The sequence below is a fragment of the Echinops telfairi genome, unplaced genomic scaffold (assembly GCF_000313985.2).
Source record: "Echinops telfairi isolate 266 unplaced genomic scaffold, ASM31398v2 ScPeMD7_5;HRSCAF=22, whole genome shotgun sequence".
Taxonomy (NCBI): Eukaryota; Metazoa; Chordata; class Mammalia; order Afrosoricida; family Tenrecidae; genus Echinops; species Echinops telfairi.
Genome location: NW_022103901.1, coordinates 43,250,795 through 43,270,271, shown reverse-complemented (window position 1 = coordinate 43,270,271; position 19,477 = coordinate 43,250,795). Strand labels below are relative to the sequence as shown.

Here is a 19,477-nt window from a genome sequence, read left to right as displayed (position 1 = left end):
TGGCAGACTTTTGGTAAATGTTTTTGACTTTGAGGGTCATGTGGTCTCTGTTTCAATCACTCTACTCTGTTGTCGCCGTGGACAATATGCCAATATGTCTTCCAATAAAACTTTACTGAGAGAGACATTGCTCAGGCTCTGAGCCTGAGGAGTCCCGCAGCCTCGTCTGGGGCAGGGCTCTGCGAGGACACAGCGCTCGCCGAGTGACCGCAGCAGCGTTCCTGTTCTCCCTCTTTGTGATGATCTCACCCATGGTCCCACTTTCTTTCTTTTCTCCTCCTGCTTTAACATTTTATCTTCATTTCAGTGCGTTCCACAGCAACTCGTTTCTGTTTTACAATGTCGATAGCGTTGGCTCAGCGACACTGCTGTGTTGCCCACGGTGTGGTACCCTTCTGATTTCCATCCTGGCGGTCCGTTTTTTAAAAAGCACAGTTTCATGCTTTAATTTTCAGGGTGAAGTGAATAAGGCTCAAACCCACCATTCTAATCTGCTTTCTGAATCTTGCCCCCAAATGCAAAAGGTTAAAAACCGAATGGAAGGCAGACTCTGGAATGATTTCCCCTCAAGGGTGAAGGTGAAATGGCGCACCACACACCTCCGCATTCTCCCTGGCACAGCTCGGACCGAGCACTCGCTGGAATCACCCTGGCCCGGGCCGTTATCCTCCCACGCAAGGCCTTTGTTTCTAACACTGGCACGCAGCCACAGGCCACCTCTGAATCCTTGCCGATGGTCCTGACACAAGAATGATTCTTGTCACCACAGTCCTGCCACACTCCATGCCTGGTCTTCAGGGTAGAACGCAAGCTTGCGTGTCAACAACCGTTCTATGACCTGCTGGACACGTGCTGTCCAACAGAACTCCCCACAGGTTCTTGGATTGCTTGCAAGGCCCCATTTACAAGCCCCCCCTTCTGGGATGCTGCTCTATTAAGCAGAGGTGGGGATTCCTGTGAGACACCAAGATGCTCTTCCGGCTGCCCAAAGGGCTGACGGCTGACCTTTTACAAATAGAGAGCCACACCTCTGCTGTTGCAGCTGCATGTCGCAGCGCTTGGTGGGTTCGGGAAAGTACTGAGCTTCCTGTGCATCGCTAGTACGGAGCCCTGCAGGGCAGTGACTAGGCGGTCTGCTGAGGACGAGAGGTGGGAGTCCACCTGCCACTCCGTGGGAGAAAGCTGCAGCAGCCTGTTTCTGTAAAGATTACAGCCGTGGACATCTTCAGGGTGGTTCTCTTCTGGGGTCCCTGTGAGCAAGGTGGACACTTGCCAGGACGGACTGCATTGACACAGCGGCTGCAACAGTGGCTCGGCCGTCACTACGGGTTTCACTCTGCCGTGCGCTGATCTCTAGGAGTCGGAACCGACTCGATGGCACCTAGCAACACCAACGGTGTGAGCTAAGAACCGGCTCAGCAGCCGCGAGTGTGGTTTTCATACCATTCATGTTCCCTCTCTGTACAACTTTTTCATAGTCTGGATGCTTTTATAGAGAACATGCATGAAACTAGGTGTGAATATGTGTACTCTCTAACAGTACAGCCTCTCTAAATATTGACTTCCATTTCCTTGTATTTCATTTAAAAATTACTCCCCTTCATATTATATGCTGTTACCGTTTCAATGAATCATGAACATGTCTTCCACAGACACGGGTGAAAGCTCCCTACTGAAACAGCCCTGCAGCTGGGCCACAGGGTGCTGGTAACAAGGACACTTAAATCAGGGTAAGTACCAGCAGAGGTTAAAGCACAGAGCCTGGCGAATGCATGCCAGGGACATGCAAGGGGAAAGACTGGCCAAGGGGCCATCGTCAGAGCAGACCTGAAACCCAAACGCACACAGGGAAGACTGGTCCTCAGAGTCCGTTGCTGGGGCTTTAGCGGCACCTCTAATCGCTCATGAGCACTTGGAGTAGAAAAGATTTTGGAAACATTTTTGTATTCTTATCAAGTCCCTCGATTTCTGTTTTTTTTCCTTTCTACTCCACCTAATCTTTCACCTTAGCCGTCTCATCACATTCTCTTACCATCTCCTCATTACTCGCATGCATATCATGAATGGCCTCCTTCTATTCCGTAAGGAACCCAGCCAGGCTTTCACTGGTTTTGCCTTTTGCTTTTCTGGGGACATCATCCTCAGGTGGATGCTTTGCTGCAGTCCTTGTTTTGCTCTCTGGCCTTCTGTCTTCTTTTGTCTTTCCCCACCCTCCCCCCGCCGTCCCTCTCTTCTCTCTCCCCTCTATACTTCAGCACTTCCTCATTGTCTTTCCCTTAACTTCTGTCTTCTCATCCCAAAACTTTTCCTTGTCTTCTGGAATAGCATGTACTCCTGCCTTTCCCTTCAGCGGGGGCTGCTCTTCATCTCCACCTTTCCCTGGTGTCAGGCTTTCCTTCACTTTTGCTGTAGCGTTTTTCCATGTTGAGATTCTCTACCTGATTCCTGTCCTGTAGGGTTTCTGAACACACCTCGCTTCTTTCTCTAGCCTCACAGAGTCCTGGGAGCAACAGATTCACTGACCGGTGAGATGTACCAGGCTGGCGCCTCTTGGGCTCCCTGCAGCCTGTTCCTAGCCCAAGCTGTGCAGGGAACTGGTGCTGCTGGTGCTGGACCAGAGTTCTGCAAGCGCGAGCTCACAGACTAGTGCCCACATCCCAGCCAGGTCTGTTTCATCAGCACCTTGGGTCACATCTGGGCAGTGCCCCTGCCCCCAGCTCTGCCCATCTCAACCCTACCCCCCAAATTTTACTTCCTTTCTTAAGTAATAACTCTGAATTCTGGAATCTTGAGACTTAGTGAATAAGCCCATATTCACTGTCGATATAACATTGGTTTTCTCTCTCCTCCCTAGGACCAGGAAAACTTTTAGACAATTGAACATTTACTAAACTTATACTACACGAAAATTACATTTTGAGTTGTTCAAATGAATCAATTCCTCGTGGTGGTTCCTCTCTCTCAGGAGACTGTGAAAGAGCGGGTATGGTCCCTCACTTCCGCCCACTGCCACTGCCCTGAAGCTGTGTCTATCGGGGCCTGAACGCATCTTACCCCAGCAGGCTATCTGACCCTGACACCGAACGGTGCACCTGGTTATCTAGGTTCCATCATGCCTTACCGTTTTTCTGCCAAGGAGATGTGCCCACAGCTCCACCTACTGGATACAGGGGAAGTTTGGTAACTTTCATTTTTTTTAACCAAACCCAAACCAAACCAACTGCTGTTGAATTAATTCTGACGCATATTGACTTTACAGGACAGAACTGGAATCTCCAAGGTTGTCAGCCTTTACAAGATGGGCCATTTCATTTTTCTGTAGTGAAAGCGACTGGTGGAGTTGAATTGCTGACCTTGTGGTTAGTAGTCGAACAAGTAACTTGCTATGCCACCAGTCTCGGTTATATAACAGAAAATTGCCCACAGAATGGAGTCCCTGGTGGGCTTAGTGAATGCACCTGGTGTGTTGGCAGTTTGAGTCCAAAGGAGAAAGACTCACCGCCTGCTTCCGTAAAGATACAGTCCACCCCAAAGGAGGGCCTGGCTATATACTTTGGGAAATCACCACTGAAAACCCTGCGGTGCACAGTTCTACTGTGACACACACAGGGGCCGTCAGGTGTGAGCACTGCCTCTTTGGCAATGACTTTGTACAGAGGAGACGGGGCTAGAGCACCACCTTCATTTTTAAAATGAGGGCACGGACTGAGAAAACAAGGGCTCAAGGCTACATTTCTAGGAAAACAGTGAGCCTGAGGAATAACCAGACCTAGCTCTGCTGGCTGCTGGTTCTTAGGTGGGTACACACAAGCATGTGTAGATTCTGACTCATGGTGGTCCCAAGGAACTCAGGAGAGCGGAGAGGGGCTCAAGGTTTCCGAGAGGAAATATTTAAAGGGGCAGACAGCACCACCTTCCCCGTGCAGGGTCACTGCTGAGGCTGAACCCTCGAACTGCAATTAGCAGCACAGGGCTTCCTCCACTGTGTCACCAGGACGTCTTCCCTTTCTGCTTATGGAAAAATGCCACAATCTCTTAATTCCATTTCAGTATATGAAGATTTAAATATTACTTTGAAAGTTTCTCTTTTGAAAAGGAATTCACTGTTGGGATAAGCTCTCTTTTTCTAAGAAAGCTCTTTCCACTCCAGGGGTCAAGGATAAACAGCCTTAGGCTCATTCCCCAAGGTTGACTGTTGACAACCCCCTCTCTCGACCGCCCCCCCCAGGGGCATATCGCCCTACAGCAGTCCTCAAAGAGAGGCTGTAGGTGGGCTAGAACAGGCAGCTCACAGACCTTCGGGACTTGCTGAGGTTGGCTGAGCACATGCTGAGGGAAAGCATCCTGCTGAAGTGCAGGTGGGGCCAGGCCTGATGACAAGGCAGCGGTAGGTAATTGTGGAGCAGTGGCTGGCTGAGGCTGAGGCTGGAGTCCAGCTTGTGGTGCTGTCTAGGAGGTGAATGAAAAGATTCCGTTAAATTGACAGAACCAGAGTTAAGAGCAACAGTTCTGACGGAGACTAGTCACTTGTATTAGAAACAAGACAAGTGTTGACAGATGGCTATCAAGGCAGCCCTTCACCTTTGGTGACTACTTTTTTAAGTCCACACGTTTTGGATAGAGGAGCACATTTGTGCTCTAAGAATTCTCGGGAATAGCTGGCGGAGCTGCATTCTACTTGAACCAATTCAGCTCATGTTCACATGAATTTGAACGCCAGTGCCCAAGAACCAGAGGATGCAACACCAGGTCAGCAACTCCCCGGCTCTTGCCCTTTCTCACGGGGCTGAGAGAGTCATGCAGAAACAGACAGCAGAAATCAGAAGGGCCTGTGACAGCTCCAAAGGCGCCCTCGTGGACCAGCACGTGAAGCCTCGGACTGCTCTCCGCAAGGCCGTTTGAACTCCTTGGGAGAAAGATGAGGCTCACAAACCCGAAGGGGCGTTCTACTCCGTCCTATGGGGTCGCTATGAGCTGGAATAGCATTTGGTGTTAACAACAGGTCTAATGAGCGCTGGTGGCTCAGTGGTTTAGGCCACCCCCCCACCCCCAACTTGACTGCTGTTTTCAATGCCCTCAGCTGCTCCATGGGAGAAAGATGTTACAGTCTGCTTCTGTGAAGGTCACAGTTTGGGCAGTCCCCCAGGGCAGTCCTACTCTGTCCTACAGACTCTCTGGGAGCTTGACTCCATTTTGCAGCAATGAGTCAACTGCGGCTAATACTGTGATATTGGTCCAAAGCCTGCTTTTCCAGCTGTACACTGTGGACAGTGTTCTTCAATAAATAAAACAGGCTCTTGGTCTTAGACCATCCACCCTTATGGAAGATTGGGGCCTGAAAAATTAAAGTGCAAATATCTATCTATCTATCTATCTATCTATCTAAAGATAGGTATATTATGGAAGAGATTTTCAAGCCCACTGGCACAGGAGAATGTCTTTCTGTGCATAGCAGGGGCCTCTGGGCCATCACACCTCTAAACCTCAGGCCACAGGCTGTTCCTTCAGGCTGTTCAGGGCAGCTGGGAGTTGAGAAGCGCTGGTTCCACTGATCCAGATGGTCTCTGCAGCCTCTAACTGGTCACTCCATAAAGCCCACTGCGGTATATTTAACATGGGCTATATGAGGTGTTGGGCTACTAACCACAAGGTCAGCAATTTGAAACTACTGGTTACTCCTTGGGGGAAAGGATGAGGCTTTCTGGTCCTATAATGATTCACAGTGTTAGAAACGCACAGAGACAGTCCTACTTGGGCCTACCAGGGTTGCTGTACGTTGAAATGAACTTGATGGCATTTCCCCCCAATGTCGGCATAAAAAAGCCCCATGCTCACCAGTGTTTTATAATCTCAGCCTAAAGTTTGTAGTCATCTTTTCCTTAGCTTAAGAATCTTCATTAATGCCCCCTTTCAAGAACTCTGGGAGGCAGATATAAGAACGAACAGGAGCAAAAATTTCTAGAGTCTAAAGTGTCTGGGGGCGTAAACAGTACTGCTATGGGCTCTAGCGGTACCCTGGGGAAAATACTAACTCAGTATCCTTATCTAGAAATGGGTATATCTCATGGTTCGTCTGGGAACCCCCCCCAGCCCCCACCTAAAATGTCACACCCATTTGCCACTATAGTTTCTGACCCATAGTGACCCCACAGGATGGATTATAATGGCTCTTCAAGATTCCCCAAATTGTAAATCTTTATGGTAGCAGAGAGCCTCATTTTTTCCTAGTTGGAGCCGGTGGGTTTGAACCACCAACCTTGGGGTTAGCAGCCCAAAACTTAAGCCACTACACCACAGGGCTTCTCCTTCTGGGGAAAGGGAGCTTTCAGTAAGTCCTTCACTCAATGTTGTTCCTTACACTTCAAAAACATATAATACTGCTCTGCTCATGTGCAGGAGCCCTGGCGATGCGGTGGGTTAGAACATCAAGCTAGCAATGGAAAGGCCAGCAGTTCCCGCCCAGCAGCTGCTGTGAGGGAGAAAGACATGGCAGTCGACTTCCCTAAAGATTTACAGCCTCGGACACCACCCAGAGCAGCTCTACTCGGTCACTCTGAGGTGGAACCACAGAGACGGCAGTGGGTTTTACAATAGCAAGTAGAAGGTTATAGAAAAACAGCCTGCCCCCACAACACCCCCATGGAATGTACTAGACAAAGCCGTGCTGCCTAGCCCCGTGTTTGACGGCCCCTCCCTTAGGGAACCTCGCTGGGCGCATGCAGGGGTGCTCCCGCTGGTAGTTTCTGTGGGACACCTTCACACCTGGAGCTGGAGGGTGCCCAGTGGGAGCCGCACGGAGGCCACACTTGAGCCCTGGATGGACACTGGGAGCAGCAGCTGAGCTGTCTGCGTGGTCAGCAAGGTCTGGGGCTGGGCGGCCATGGCAGGTGTCGGCTGTCCCTGAGTGCTCACATAAAACTGTGAGACAATGTCCTGTGGCTCCACTGGGGCCACAGGCAACTCTCGCTTGATAAACACGGCCTGTTTGGCAACAAGGGTCTGGCCTCCTGTGGCAGCGGGCTGGCCCGTGGAATGGCTGGTGACTGGGACGAGTGGCCTGGAGGTGGAGCAGTCTGGGAGCGAGGTCTCGTCCTTGACGGCAGAGCCCATGCTGCCGCCGAGGTGAGGGTCTAACTTCGGGGCAGAGTTCGCTGGCGTGTGGGGCAGGGCTTTGGGCGGCGGCCGCTGCTGTTGCTGCTGCCCTCGCTTTTCCACCTCGAGTTGCATCTTCAGCACTTCCACCAGCTTCTGCTCTTGCTCCAGTTTCCGCTTCAGCTCTTCAATCTGCTTCTCCTTCTCCTGAAGCTTGCGGTCCTTCTCAGCAGCATCTAGTTCCAGACAGGACATGGTGCTGCTGGTCGGGCTCATGCTGTCCTCTGTACTGGGGACTCTCGGGGGGGACGAGCACAAGAACTGTGAGGGAGACATCATGGTCATGATCTCCGTGAAGGTGTCTGTCATGTGTGTGTCATCCGTACTGAGGCTGGACTGCTCCGAGGGGGATGGCGAGATGGGCAGCGGGGAATGGGTGTTCTCGGCCTGGGCCGTGCCTCTGCTTCCTGGGCGTGGCAAGTCTGCTTTGAGCATGGAGCTGGAGCTGGTCACTGTGTTGGGGAGTGTTGTAGCTGGCAAGGCTGTGGTGACGTCTGGGTTACTAGTGACAATGGAAGGAGCAGACACTGCCACGATACTGCCTGTGGTGACCCCGCTGCTGTTGACTTCCTGGTAGGGCTTCAGGCGCTCGATGAGGTCCTGTTTGGTGCCCGACACTGGCAGGCCCCTTAACTTTAGTTCTGTCTTCAGTTCAGACACCTGGGAACAAAACCAACATATCAGCTCTTGATTTGGGGATTGAGGATTTATGACAAATATAAAGCAGACTTGTGTAATAACAAAAGTGCCCCTGCCTCTCAGCTAACCCTGTAGTGCGGCAGACCTGTAGGCGGGGTTGTTTAAAAAATCAAACATATATAAATTCACAGAAGGACAGACCTGCAGGGCCCAAGAGGCAAGTGATAAAGTCCAGCTTTCTAGAGGGCAATTCCTCTCTTATGGCAAGGAGAAAACGCACGACTGGGGTCGTGATGGCCACAGCGATATTTACTGGATAATTACTAGGGGCTTTGCACGTAGCTTCTCAAATTCACCTTCACAATGACCCCAAGGCTAGGTTTTATTATCATTGTCAGCATGTTTTACAGGAGAGTCAATTGAGCCACAGAATAGTTGCCCAAGGTAGCACAGAAAACAGAAGGCTGATCTGGGCTACAAACCCAGGAAGGCTGGCCCTGGAGCTCATCTGTTTGACGACTACATTTCCTGCTGCTCCCAAATCTGACAATGAGCAGAGGAGAAGCCACAACCTCTGGAGTCAAATAGCAGTGGCACAGTGCCTGGTGCACGGCACGGGCTCAATACGGACCGACTGCTTTAGAACAGACCTAATGGCTGGCATGCGAGCCTCTGTAATGGTTATCACATTTTGGGTAAAGATGAGTGTCTACTGAAAATGACCTACATCTACACAAAGCCAGCCGATCATTTCCATTTTGTGGTACATACTGGTGGATAAACTCGACGTGGAATCTCACCTTTAAGTCATCCAAGCTGGAAGGCAGCGGGCCTGGCTTTCTCACAGGAACAGGTGTGTTCTGTCTCAGTGTGTTGGGTGTGGGATTGTTCAAAGCTGAGTTCCCACCATTGTTATTTTTGTCACTGATTGACCTTTAAAAGAAAGAGAAATGAGAGTTTATAATCAACCATACCTGGATTCGCCACTGATTGCTGTTAGCCCATTTGACTGTTAATTATGAAGAGAAAAATGCCATGGTCATGGGTTGGAAGCTCAACATTGTAGAGATGCCAGTTAAACTAGATGACACTCCCCCGCCTCTCCCCACCGGTTCTGTCTGGTGGGAACTCAGAAGATAATGCTAAGCCTTGTACAGCAATGTAAATGGCCCATAATACCTGTGGCAAACTTGGTAAAGAAAGGGAAGCTGACAAAGTCGTGACCAGATATCACCATTTTACACAAAGCCACAGCAGTGAAGACAGTGTGGTGCTGATGGAAGGGCAGAAAAACAGACCGAATCCAGGAACCGACTCACAGATACATGGGCCCTGAAGTTACCGTGAAGACCGCACTGCAAGGACGGTCCTTCCACGTCACCATGGCGGCCAGCTAGGCCTTCCCAGGGGAAGATACCTCCTGAGGGATCCCTGCCTTTTATCACTCTCCAAAGGGCAAAAGGTAAATTCTAAAGCAGTACAGCTTTGAGAAGAAAACAAGACAGTACCTTCAAGGCCTCTGGAAAGGCCACCCACAGGACGCCCAAAAAAGCAGTGATTAAAAGAGACACTTGTAAGTCAGTGAAAGTCAAAACAAATGAAAAGAAGTCACTTATAATACTTATTTCTGACAAAGTGACAAAGGTCTCATGTCTACAATATACAAACAAGTCTTGCAAATGAGTAAAAATGCAAAGGTATAAAGACAAACCAATGGAAAAAGTGAGCTGGGGGCGTGAGCAGGTCCATCAGTCAATAACTATATGAACAAATACCCAGCCACATAAGATATGAGAACTCTGAGAACTAAAATAACAATAATGAACAACGGAAACAAAAAGCCCACACCAAAACAACAACAACAACAACAACAACAACAACAAAGCACCCGGCACACTCAGCACAACTGCTAAGGTCATTAATAGGAGGGGGAATACCAAGAACTTGGCGCTGGTGCAGGTGTAAATCGGTGCAGCTGCTTGGGAAATGGTCTAATGGTTTTAGGTAGACTACATAGGGTCCCTGGAGAAGGGCAGCATGCCTGGTAAGGTGGAAGGGGAGTACAACAGAAGGCCAGTAGAAAAGAGGAAGGACCTTGATAAGATGGATGGACACACTGGCTGCAACAATGGGTTCAAACAGAAGAACAATTGTGAGCCAGGGTAGGGTTTCCTTCTGTTGTCCCCAGGGTCGTTGTGAGTCAGAGCCAACGTGACGGCACCTCACAACAGCTGCAGGAGCTCTGGGGGTATGGTTGAGTAAGGCTGGAATGCTCACTGCCACGTTGGCAGTTTAAACCCATTAGCTGCTCTGAGAAAGAAAGGTGAGGCTTTCTGTTCCCATACAGTTATAGAGCCTCAATCCTTATAAGAGGGTTGCTATGATTGGGAATGGATTTGATGACAGCGGGTTGGCTTGGTATATAAAAATCGATCTGGCCTTTGACCCAGTAATTCCAGATGCCCAACAGAAAGACAAGCACATATGCCTCAAAAGGCACAGAGCCGAGTATTTATTGTACACAAAACCCACACCAAGCCTCTGAGTTGATTTTGACCTATAGTGACCCTACAGGACAAAGGAGAACTGGGGCTCCCTAGGCCTGCAAAGTGGTTGGTGGGCTTGAACCACCGATTTTGTGGTTTGCAGCCCAATGCTTAACCAACCACACTACCAAGAACCCATTTACTATACAGCATTATTCACAACAGCCTCAATTGGAAGTATCCTTGCTTCCCATCAGGAGTATGATGGATGGGGAAACAAGAATACAATGGAATCCTAAGGAGCAATATGAAATTAATGAGCTACAGCTATTGGCAACAGTGAAGAGGCATCTCGCAAACCAGGTTATACACAAGCAACCAGGGCCATCTTATGCCTGTTCCTATGAAGCTGACAGACTAATCTCTGGGGACAGAAGTCAGAAGATTGCTGAGGGGGTTTTTGGGGGAATGGTCTGCACCTTGATTTGGGTGGTGGTGACAGGGGTGTGTCCACATTGGAAGCAGTTTTCACTTACGGGTTATGTACTTTTCTAAGTACACAAATACTTCAATTTTTAAAAAGGCTGGTGAGTCCGTTGCCAAGCCTCTCCTTCACCTCATCTAACTTCCAATTCTGGGTAATGAGGACACTGGCTTTTCTGGGTACACATGATGGCTGATCCACTACGGCCAATTCCACTGTGGTTTCTGTTTGTCTCTACTCTGACTCCCACTTTCTGAAATAGGGATCTGAAACGACAACGCCTATGGGGTCAGAGCCACAGAGGGAGGAACTTTCTCAAACTGGGTTTTAGGAAGCCTGTGGTTTAAGGCGATTTGGACCTGCCAACAGCTAAGCTCAGACATGTTGTGTAAGCACTGGACTGATAACCACAAGGTCAGTGATTCAAACCCACGAGCTACTCCCTGGGAGGAAGACGGGGCTCGCTGTTCCTTACATCCCTAGAAACGCCATATGGGTTTGGATGGAAGTGGGGTTGGGAGGTAAGTTGTTGTGTTTTTAAAATAATTTTACTGGCATATATTTCACATGTTATACAATTTAATTGTTGAATTTATAAGAAGATTTGTGCATTCATCACAATTTCAGAACATTTTCTTCTTATACTCATTGATGTATTTATTTCCCCCAGTCTCCCGGCTATGCCCTTAGCTAATTATTATCCAGTTACTGTCTCTATAGATTTATCTAGGCTGGGTTTCATATACAGAAAACCATACAAAACACAACAGAAAGCAAGCAAACAAAACACCCCCCTCAAAAATGACCAGGTAAAACAAAAGATCTCAATTGAAAGCAAAGTGGAATACGTGGAAAACTGAAACAATTTTAAAATGGGTTAAAAGGGCGATCAAATGATATGACATTACATTTTAACCCAACTCCATCTGCCATATTCGACTGTACAGTGAGTGCTCTCTGTTTGACTGCGAGGCTACTCACATGGGAGGTCACTTGTTGAGGTTAAATACTTGAAACACTTGAAATGAAGTTTGAGGTTTAGATGAAATGACAAAATATTTTTGCACCACTATGCCCTTACAAATTCAATTTTTAAATTGTTGTGCTAGAGTTCTGAAAACATAGTATTTACATCCCCTCCCAACAAGTCTTTTTAAGACTTTTTCTTTTTCCTGAATCACCTTCCCCATGAAATTTTAATACCACAGACTTACTGAATGTGCATCTATTTATGTATTGCATTTTTATGTGGGTCTATGTTTTATGTGTAAACTAATTAAGACTGTTTCATTTTCCTCAAAATCAACTTTTGCCTCCTTAGGACCAAGATCATCCCCATTGAGAGTTCATGATTTCATTTCATCATCTAGTCATACTTTTTGAGAGTTTACAGTACTGTACTTGTTTCTAAGAAGGGCAATTCATTGTTTAATTTAGCCTTTAAAATAACAAAAACAAGTCAATGTGTCCTTCCCCGCGCCCCCAGGTCAATACAGTAAACACAGGTGAGTATGACTGCAATGCAGACGAGAACCTAAGGCTCAGAGAGATGAGGTCACCTTCCCGGCTCGGTCTTCCAGAGCTGAGTGGTGTCGCTGGGATGCCAGCCGCCCAGTCTTTCCTCCTGCCTGCTCATGCTACGGCACCAAACCAAAAACCACACCTGTTGCCGCAGAATTGATTCCATCTCCCAGGACCCTGGAGGACAGTGTAGAACTGACCCACAGGGTTTGCAAAACCGTAATCTTTAAGAAAGAAGACTGCTACTTTTTTTACCTCTCAGAGTGGCTGGTGGGTTTGAAGTGCTAAACCCTTAGTTCGGGGTCAAGTGCTTTAATCACTGTGCCACCAGGGCTCCAAAGGACACATGATACAGGTCATATTCCACTACTATGAGTTCTATAGGACTTCTGAATTCAGTTTTTTGTGATGGAGTTTCGGTGAAAATAAAACCACGTTAGGAAACAATGTCTCCGTTTTTAAGGGCCTGAAGACTGAATAGAACGCGAGGCGCTCCTTTTAAGTGTGGTGAAATAATATACAGGAGCAAGTGTTCTCTCCTCTTCCGGGCTCCTGGGTCTCTGTGGACGACTACAGCACCAGGGACCCTGGGTTCTTTAGGGTGGGTATTTCTGAGGAAGTGGGAAGAGTCGAAGACTGACTGGAAGGATAAATGACATGAAATGGGAGGATAAGAAACTCAGGGATGTTTCCCTAATTCTTTCCTTACAAGAAAAGATTCTTGAATAGATAGCTACCAGAAAAAATCCTTTTACGGAACTTTTAATTTCATCATTATCTCATCTATAAAAATCCCAAAGTAGGCCTGACGCCGCCCAGCCACTGGAAGCCCTGTAAGACGGAGGCTAGCGTCTTGACCGGAGCACACTGCCATGTCACTCTCCCATGAAGCGGCTGGTGGGTTTAACTGGGAGGCCACTGCACCACCAGGGCATTTCCTAATTTGTAAGATGAGGTCAACAATATCGGCTCCTCCTAGATCTACTATGAGGAGGAGGATGCCAAGTGTGCAGCACAGTGCTTGCTTGGTGCCTTGTAAGTAGCACATGCATGTGCGGGAGGCATCGATGATTACTGCTGCCCAATGGCAAAGACCACCTCCTTCCAAGGTTGCAGAACAAAACTGCAGAGCCAGGGGTCTTCCACTGACGCTTGTCCAGTTCTGGGCATCCCCTGGATTCCTTCCAACATCTATAGCTCACGCAAGTTGTTTTGCTCTTAAAATAATAGCATGTTACAAAATTATTCCTTTCTTGTTGATATGCCCTTTAGTTTTAGTTTTAATCACTTCACAATAAAGTCTGAATTACTGTTGTACTAACTGGTTTTATCTTTCTCTAGCTATCTGAATTATAAATGAAAACAAAATTGATTATCATTTTAATGTGAGCAGAGTTTATTTTTTAAACAGAGAAGCTTTTTAGCAAGTCTTTATCCTCCACCAAGGAGGTTCGGTGATGCAGCAGTTCGAAACCACCAGCTGCTTGGCAAGAGAAAGATGAGGCTTTCTACTCCCTTAATGGGTTATAATCCTGGAAACTTATACGGGCAGTTCTACTCTGTCCTACAGCATTGCTATGAGTCAGAATCAACTCGATCGTTGGCAGAGAGTTTGGCTGTAGTTTTTAATCTTCCATCAGAGTTCATGGTCATGAAAATGGTTCACACACACAGCTGATAACCAGCTGGTTAGAGGTTTGAGCCTATCCAGAAATGCCAAGAAAGCAAGCAATGGGCGTCGACTTCTGGAAAATCAGCCACTGAAAAGTCATGGAGCACAGCTCTATTCTGACACACACACAGCTGCCAAGGGTCAGAGGTGATGGGAAGGCAAGGGGCTTAAAAGAGGTATAGATTTTAATGGAATTGAAAGCTAATGGACTTTGCCCCACACTTCTTAAAGCCGTCTCATATAACATGGTCGACCCGAAAAGTGGACAAATCTGTCTTAGAAGTAAGGGAGGCGAGACTTGGTCTCAAGCACTGTAGACATACCATAAAGCAGAAGGACAACGGAAAGAGAAAGAGCCTCAGGAAGGTGGATTGACACAATGGCTGCAGCATGGCAATGGATGTGAGGCTGGCACAAGACCGGGCAGCGGCTTGCTCTGGAGTACACGGAACCACTGAGTCCCAAATGACATCTTTTTTACAGATGAATTCATATGCATGCCACTTTTCCCTGCAGATGGAGGCAGTGAAGGCCACAGAGTGTTTCCATTTTTATCTAGGTTTCCTAGAAAAAGCGTACTGGAGATATATTTCTACAAATTTCCTTCACTATATATTTAAAATTAGCCATGGATGTCTCGCTATAGAGATTGCTCAGAAATTATCAGGATTCATGCAAATAATTAGTTCATGCAAATGAACTGCCCTTTAGTTTGGACGAATGGACCACACAAATATTCGTCTTTACATCCCTGAGACAAAATGAACTCGATGGCTCCTAGACACCACTACTTCTCTAACGGGGCCACATCAGAAGGTCCTGGATCCAACGGAAGTAGAACATGAACCAAAAGTCAAGTTCATAAGAGACACAGGACTGGTGACCGGATGGATAATGAGGGACCTTCAAAACTGTGGGCCTTAATCCCCTTCAGGTCTGGAACTCCTCACCGCTGTGGTTCAATTTTCAGTCAAACAAGATAAGAGGAATCCGTCAGTTACTCACACCTTATAATAACCACTTAAATAAAAAGGTCAGTGTTTACCCAGGGACAAAATCGAAAAGGCTGAGGAAAGAAGGAAGGTGGAAATAGGAAAAACTGGACGAACATGGGCTAAATTGATGATCATCAAAAGGATTGTAATGAATGAAACAGAATGTGTGTGAATTGTTGACTGTAAAACTGATTATTTGCTCTGTAAATCTTCATTCAACAAGTAATCAAAATGTCAACAATGGGAAAAAAAAGTTTTCACGAATTCATTAAAGAGAGGAAAAAAAAAAATCAGAACTAGTCTTCTGGTCTCCCCTACTCTGCCATCACCGTTTGTGGCTCCCCATTGTGCCGGCTGTTGGTGGGTGAGACGCCTTCTTTTTGCAGAGCCGTCGGGCCAGGACCAAGACCTTCGGGGTTTTGAGATATCTATCCCTTCTTTTCTATTCCAGTCCTTTGAGTCGGTACGACTAGGTGGCAGTTTGTTTCTTTGTTTAGTTTTTAATCATCTCATTTTTAACAGACTGCAAAATTTATAGCCACTGTCCCTATTTCAGACTCCCTTTCAATGCCAGCGCCCAACTATTCTTTCTAGCATGCCAACGTCACAACTCCTGCCCTTGGAAGCACGCTACTATTGTCTATTGTACCAAGATAGACTCTTGTGCCCAACTTCAACTTCCTTCAGACAATGGGCCTACTTAAATTTGCTTTCCACTTTTCTTAAACAATAATCATATTCTTTATTCAAGCTCTCGGTCTCACCATCCTTCACCTGTACCTGCTCTTCTATTAATCTCCTTTGCTTGGAAGGACCACATCCCCAGTCCTTCCACACATGTAAATTCTGCCATTTAAAAACTTCTGCTTCTTGTGGGGAATCCAAGTTCTGAGAGTTAGATTGTTGTTGTAGACCCTCAACTTGATTGTAATTCATAGTGACCCTATAGGACAGAGGAGAACTGTGTAGCAGGGTTGCTAGGATGTAATCACCACAAAGGTGCTTATTTGTGTTATATTGACTATGCAAAGGCATTCGACTGTGTGGATCTTAACAAACTGGATGATCTTGAGAAGAATGGGATTTCTAGAACAATTAATTGTGCTCATGAAGAACCTGTGCATGGACCAAGAAGCAGTTGTTCACACAGAAAAAAGGTTACTGCATAGTTTAAAATCAGAAAAGGTATGTGTAGGGTTGTCTCCTCACACTATACTTATTCAATCTGTATGCTGACCAAAAAATTAGAGAAGTTGGATTACACCAAGAAGAACATGACATCAGGATTGGATGATGGCTTATTAACAACCTTTGATATGCAGACAACACAACGTTGCTTGCTGAGAGTGAGGAGAACACGAAACACTTGCTGATGGAAGGTCAAGGACCGCAGCTTTCAGTGTGGATCACAACTCAATGTAAAGAAAACCAAAATCCGCACAACTGGACCAATGGGCAACACATCATGATAAACTGAGAAAAGATGAAAGTTATCAAGGATTCTGTCTTGTTTAGATCCACAATCAATGTTCATGAAAGCCGCAGTCAAGAGATCAAACAATGCACTGCATTGGGTAAATGCACTGCACACAATCTCTTTAAAGTGTTGAAGAGCAAGGAAGTTACTTTGAGGACTAAGGTGCATCTGACCCATGCCATGATATTTTCAATCGCCTCATATGCATTTGAAAGTTGGACGCTGAATTAGGAAGACCAAAGAAGAATCAATGCATTTGAATTAGATGCTGGTAAAAATACTGACAAGTACCATGAGCTGCCAAAAGACCAAACAAATCTGTACAGCCAGAGTGTTCTTAGAAGCATGTGGTCAGGAGAGATCAGCTCCTGGAGAAGGCCATCATGCTTGCTGAAGGGGCTGCAACACGGGGCTCAGGCACTGGGATGACTGAATAGTGCGCAGGGCCGGGGGTGTTTTGTTCTGTTGTGCATAGGGTCGCAATGAGTTAGAACTAACTCGATGACACCCACAACAACACTGTACTCTTTTCTCCATCAGAACAGCTGGTGAATTCAAACCACTGACTTTCTGGTTGGTGGCCAAGTGCTTAACCAATGCACCACCAGGGGCCTTTTAAATTTTGCCCTTGTTGCTTTTCTCAGCCTGACCAGCTTTTATGCCCAATTTTCTTTTCTTTCTGCCTCGTCTGTCCCAAGTTGTATACTTCTTGTGTTGCTCTCATAGGACTGCTTTAATGACTCTCATAGGACCAAGTCTTTTTCTAGGTGTCTAGTGATGGGAAGTCCTTTCTCACTTGGAAAGTTCCGTTTATTTTGGTGGGCAGAAATAAGACAAGGAGGTGGGCTGTGCTCACTATGCTGACTGCAGGCATTCTAGGATGAGCCTTGATGGCTATCAAATGGGACGAACAGCTGAGTGCAAATAAACCACCCCAGCCGACCTTCAGACACCACCACAGGACACTCTACTTTATGAGACAGATGACCCCACCGTACTTGAGTGGTGCAGGCAGGATGGTCTGGTAGTTGTAGTGCTGCTGCTGCTGGCTCAGGATCTGCAGCTGCAGGAAGAGCTGCTGCTGCTGGAGCAGGCGAGCGTAGTTGGAATCCATCTGTGGCTCGTTCTTCTCACCTTTCTGATCTGGTGGAATGTACTGGTGGTACTTCAGCTTCTTGACCCGCGGTTTCGGGTCTTTGCACTTTTTGCTCCGGTGTTTGTCATTTGGGTTCTTGGGATGGCTTTGCTATTTGCAGAGAAGGAAGGAAGAACATTTTAGAAGGAGTCCTCACCTGGCAATCTATTTACCTGCACAATGCACTTTGGAGACGAGGAAGGCAATCAACTACATACATGGCGAGACCCAGGGCGGCATTTGCATGGTTACTCCGGCACTTGTTTGCCCTGCTGCTTTGTTCTTGGAGGATAAAGGGAGGGTGCTCGGCCCAGCCTTATCAATTCAAACCCAACACTTACTTGAGGTCTCCTGTGTGGATACACTGTGAGGTGCTTAACAAAACCAGGCCATACCCTAACTTCACAATAAAAGATGAAATAAGCGTCACCACAACTCTGCAATGCTTTAGAATCATCGAGAATCTAAGAAGAGTATGTGAAAACATGAGAATGCTTCTAATAAGAAACAAAAAGAAAGAGGTTGAATATAAAGCTACTACCTTATGGAAAACAACATAAGAATGAAAACATTACATGAAAAATTTGTTTATAAATTATCGAGTTCACGAGGAAGGGGAGGTGGGGAGGGAGGGGAGAAAATGAGCTGATACCAAGGGCTCAAGTAGAAAGAAACGTTTTGAGAATGATGATGGCAACAAATGTACAAACGTGCTTGACACATGGGTGTATGGATGGACTGTGATAAGAGCTGGACGAGCCCCCAATAGAATGATTAAAAAAAAATTTTTTTAAATCTTCAAAACAAAAAAAGAATGAAAACATTGGGTATTTCAAATATTTTTTAGAAATGCAACACATTGTCTTATATTTGGAAATAGGGTGTGAGATCATGTATTCCTCATTCGAAATGATGAATCAGATACTTTTTCCCCCTCCGTTCATTTTTTTCTTTTCTTTTTTTTTTTTTACATAGCTAGTTGTGTTTTATTGGACTGTACAACTTCAAAAGCGTCTTTGTGTATTGTTATTTTGTTAATTTTTTTCTTTGAATTTCATTAGCTTACTTGTCTGGCAGGTGCAGAAGCCTGGGGCAGGCCTGAGCTCTGCCAAGCCAACATACGACGTGTATTTAATAGCTGACCGTGCGCCCTCTCCCCTCTTGCTGCACCCATGTTGTCACTGAAGCCCCAGGAGTTATTTATTACCTGTTCTGTTAAAGTCAGGCTCACTGGGGGTAATGTGATGGCTGTTTAGGTTTACATGACCCTCCTCCCCGCCCCCAAATATGCATAAATACATATATGTATATATTTTACCTATATAAAATATATACACACATATGTGTATTGATAGTCAATTGTTTCTTAGTCTGCTAAAATTGGCCATAAAAGAGGGAGCTGCCTTCAGTATATGATGGTGTGAGATGAGCACCAGGGAACACCAGGAAGAAGGGGGCTTTTGAATCTGAATTTGGACCATTTTCACTAAATAAGGTGAATTTCCTTAGGCTTTCCTTTTAAGATAGAGTGGCCCAAACTCCTTCACGCACGGGCTCCGCAAGGCCAACGTTGGCCAGACTGCCACACAGGGACCCGGGGAGCTGATTCTGGCCCACACCTAGTTTCAGTAGTGGGGCCTCTTGTTGTTTTACAATTTAAAAAATATGTCCTTGAAAAGCTGTGCCGATTGCATGGTGGAGCTGAGGAGCCAGAAACAGAAGGTGGTCTCGGAACGGGAGCGCCTGCAGGCTGAGCTGGACCACTTACGGAAGTGCCTTGCGTTGCCGGCCATGCACTGGCCGAGGGGTTATTTTAAGGGATATCCAAGGTGACGGTTTCCCTTGCACTAGGTGAACCTATAGTATAGAAATGATATCTATTTTATTACCTGGAATATTTAATATTTTTCACTGGG

The 19,477-nt window shown here is 46.6% G+C and overlaps 1 protein-coding gene across 3 annotated transcripts in view; it reads right to left on the bottom strand.

The window, feature by feature from the left end:
• The window catches only part of MRTFB (myocardin related transcription factor B), a 258,653-nt gene that overhangs the window by 12,949 nt on the left and 226,227 nt on the right, over positions 1 to 19,477 (bottom strand). For all 3 annotated transcript variants that reach the window (XM_045283808.1, XM_013005532.2, XM_030888414.2), the window contains 4 exons: positions 17,425 to 17,672; positions 8,592 to 8,724; positions 6,763 to 7,812; positions 4,297 to 4,449 (listed from right to left, as the gene is read on the bottom strand). In XM_045283808.1, coding sequence (XP_045139743.1) covers positions 4,297 to 4,449; positions 6,763 to 7,812; positions 8,592 to 8,724; positions 17,425 to 17,672 — 1,584 coding nt within the window. The remainder of the gene's footprint in view (positions 1 to 4,296; positions 4,450 to 6,762; positions 7,813 to 8,591; positions 8,725 to 17,424; positions 17,673 to 19,477) is intronic.